Below are 3,934 nucleotides of genomic sequence, written 5' to 3' on the forward strand. Positions count from 1 at the left end.
AGTTGGTTTTCCGGAAGTACACCTAAGTTTGAGCCTAGATTCAACCCAATAAAAACAAGAAAATTTTGAACCTCTCTAAAAGAATAGAGAAGGAATGTTAACATACCGTATCGTTACATCAAAAGGTATCCACAAAAGTTCCCGACAACAAATTTTGTAGACTTAGAAGTAGAACTTTGCAACATGAAGCGTTTGAAAGTTTGCTAGGGTTCCTTTGCAAGTTCAAACAAGAAAAATGGAAAACTTGTTTCAAAAGGCAACTTATAGAGCAAGGCTTGTGAGCACGAAGAAATCCTCACTATCAAAGTTAAAGTGTGGCCACATGCCAATGATCCGAAGAATAGTCATGAAACATCACTAAAGGGATGTTTGGTTTGGATAATGTGTTATTATCAAAATTGAAAGATTTCTTCGAAAATAAATTACTTAAATATTACTAAGTATAAATTATTACTATTTTTGATAAAATTTGATAAAAATGAGTAGATATAAATAATTATTATATTTGGTTATAGATAATAAAAGAATACTAGTAAATTAATTTAGTTAAATGTGTTTGACTATAATTATTCTAAAATATTTTTGACATTACTTGTTATGTTAATTAAAAATAGAGTTATATTTATCCAAAAAATTAATAAATAAGAATATAATTATAATAAAATAAAAATTATTTTAATACCTAAGGTGAATGTGATAATCAAATTTTCATCTATATTACCTGTCACATCACCATTAGTAATAAAATATTATTATAATATTTTATTATAAACAAACCAAATAAGATAATGTAGGTAATAAAAGATAGATTACCAAAGTAATCTTTATTGATTGGAACCAAATGACCCCTAAATAAATTTAGATATTACCATTATTGAATAGAGCTGACGATTACACCTCAATAACGTGATGTAAAAACATCACAATTATCATCATTGTCATGTGTAATACTTGATCATACATTTACCCGAACTCCAGAAATTATAAGACAATTATTGTGTGGATTAGTTTACTCCTCAAGAATGGTGTTACATATAACACCTAACCACTAGATGGTAGACATCCAACAAAGCGGCTAGCAACATGACATAATATTTGGACACATGTTATCCCATAACATAAATGAACGAATTTTGATCAATTTGTAGTGAGTAGAGCAAATCCATCTCAAATAAAAAGAAAGATCAACTGTTCAAGTAAGGCTATGCATCCTCCATTGAATGAGGTGCATGAGCGGCCACCAAAATACATATTAAGATAAAATCGTCTCCATGATGATTTAGTCATCTACATCAGGTTAAATGCATAATGGCAACACCACTTCCAACTATTTTGATCAGCCACTGATCATTCAAGTTAAGAAAGATCTAAGCACCCTATATCTTAGTAACTACAACAATGTTCTTCCCTCTTTACTCTACAATGGAATAAGAGGGAATATTCACTAGAGAGTTACAGAAGGAATAAGAGGCTTCTTCACCATATCTCTCAATGAGAAACTCAATGTTTTCCTCCAACCATGCTAGCAACTATTCCAGAAATCCTTTTTTTCTACTTCTTCCTTCTAATCTTTCAAACTCACTAAAAGACTAAAAGAATACACAAAATCTCTTTGTAATTGTTTTTCGAAAACATTTTTTAAAAAGAGTAATAATATAAAACAATAGATTTAGGTTTTCCTTCGATAATTGAACTATTTAAAAATTTCCTTATGTTATTGTCTAATTGCCTAGTGTTACTGTACACTTTCATTTACATTGCAATTTCCTTAATCAAGAAGGCATGCAGAATGTAAATTGTCAACTAAGAAAGATAATCGAATTTGAAATTCGCTTGCCATCAACCATCACTACGTAATTATAATATTTATCAGTATGAACTCTCTGACCATGCCCAACTTATTGTGAGTCAACTAAGGAATATAATCAAACTCATCAACATAATGATAAATTTCGTGAAAGTGAGCTCAAATTACAAAATGTCTCTAATTCTTCATAAATTTTCTTCCACACAAAACAAGAGGTTATAATACAAGCTGCTGTTCAGACCAAAACTAAACAGGAAAAAGGTTATGAAACCTATAATATCGGAACTCTAATTATAAAAACTATAATATAAATTAAAAATAAATAAATCACGAAAAATTAATGTCTATATCTCCAAGTCCAAGGCCAAGCTTAATAGCTTAACTCAGGACATAGAGTTGATTTCTTCCATAAGCAAATATGAAAGCAAAATAAAAAATCTCAGGCAATAAAATTTCATATACAAAATCATCGAATTGAAAAAAAAAAAAAAAAATCAATACAAAAGAATATCTAAAACCGCAGCCGCCACCAAAGCAGTCAAACCCCACCAGGAACCCACAATGTAGGCCCCACTACTAGTTTCCCTCTGCTGAACCAAGGTCGCATCTGTGCCGTTGTAATTTGGATTACTTCCATACAAGGCCTGTATTCCTTCTACATCGTCACTGGCCAATTCAACCTTTCTGGTTCTGGCAGATATTGTTGGGTACATTATAGCTTCTTCAACCGACGAATGTCCTAATCCCAACAAGTGTCCAATTTCATGAACGGCAACTGATTCAAGATCAACCGCTGAACTCACCGTCGATGTTGTAACATCACCGGAGATCACCCAGTTCTCGGCGCCGTCCAAGTGGAACATTCCACTAGGGGGTGAAAACGAGTGTGCCAACGTTCCCAAAACTCCGTCAAACGGCTCTCCGTCACCGTGATTTCCGGTGTAGAACCCGATCGTGATATCCGCGGTGGTGTAATCGTCGCTTTGTGTGAAATTCATCGGGATCACCTGTGACCACTTCGCGAAGGCGTTTGCAAAAATTTGTTTCGTATCATCAGTCAATTGGTTCTGTGGTAGAAACCCGTACGTTAGATCACGACGGTTTGATGGCCAACGGGGCGTGCCGGGAAAGTAACTATAATGGCCAACTGTGTGGAGATGACTGATGTTATACGAGACCGGTTTGCCTGCGTTCATAGTTGTTGAACCGTTGACTATGTCGGCATTGCCACATCTGGGCTGTAGGATTTTTTGAACAGTTTGATTATCGAGTTGACCGGTGGGTTCAAGATTAAAGTTTTTTTGGTAGGTCTTAATGGCCGATTCCAGCGAATCATCAAAGTCGTCAGTAGTGTTTGAGGGCAGCTGTTGAATGTAACCGAAGTAGTGAAAGTACTGCTTGATCTTGCTTAAGCCGTTGATCTTGTCGCCACGACGACAGCCAGTGAAGTTCTGGAAGGCGTCCCACGCGCTCTTGTTGGTGGAGTTGGGGAGTAACCCTGACGGGATTGACGATATGTTGGGGAAGAAATGAGCTGAAGTCTTCACCGGTGAAAGCGAAATAACTATAATCGCAGTCACTAAAAGATGATGATATCTCATCTTCTTTTTCTTGAACGGGAACAGGTTGAAGACAAACAAAAGTACCAGAGTTTGAACAATAATGTGATTTTCTGGAGAAAATCCGAAGAGAATTTATGGTTCAAGGCCGGCGCCAAACTATTGCATTGAAGTCTTCGTCTAGAGAGTTATGGAGATAACGTGTTCACAAGTTTAGTTTGAAATGTTCCATGTTAGTTACGTATAAAAGAACAAAATGAACATAAACAACGACGTCGCCGAAGAAGAAAATACAAATGTGACTTTAAAAAAAAAAAGAAATTTAGGACAAATGTCGCTCGTGAAAACGACAAGAAGATCAAGTTCTTTTGCCAAAAAAATAAGGAAACTAATTAATTCAACTTTTAATCATGTCAAACAATTTAATCCACATTTTATGTATTATACCATTGAAACCAAGAAAATATATTTTCCTGAAATTGCAAGGCTGTTTCACCATGGTTTTTTAATTTCAAACACCTACCCCTCCTACCTCTTTACACATTCTCCAACTTTTCGACAATTTTGG

General features: G+C 34.8%; 1 protein-coding gene across 1 annotated transcript; it reads right to left on the reverse strand.

The window, feature by feature from the left end:
- Positions 1–1,971: 1,971 nt before the first annotated feature.
- LOC123216118 (metalloendoproteinase 2-MMP-like) lies at positions 1,972–3,567 on the reverse strand. Its single transcript, XM_044636482.1, has one exon. It carries the CDS (start codon positions 3,406–3,408, stop codon positions 2,302–2,304), a length of 1,107 nt encoding a protein of 368 aa, XP_044492417.1. The 5' UTR covers positions 3,409–3,567; the 3' UTR covers positions 1,972–2,301.
- Between the last annotated feature and the right edge of the window lie 367 nt (positions 3,568–3,934).

Source organism: Mangifera indica, chromosome 5, assembly GCF_011075055.1.
Source record: "Mangifera indica cultivar Alphonso chromosome 5, CATAS_Mindica_2.1, whole genome shotgun sequence".
Lineage (NCBI taxonomy): Eukaryota > Viridiplantae > Streptophyta > Magnoliopsida > Sapindales > Anacardiaceae > Mangifera > Mangifera indica.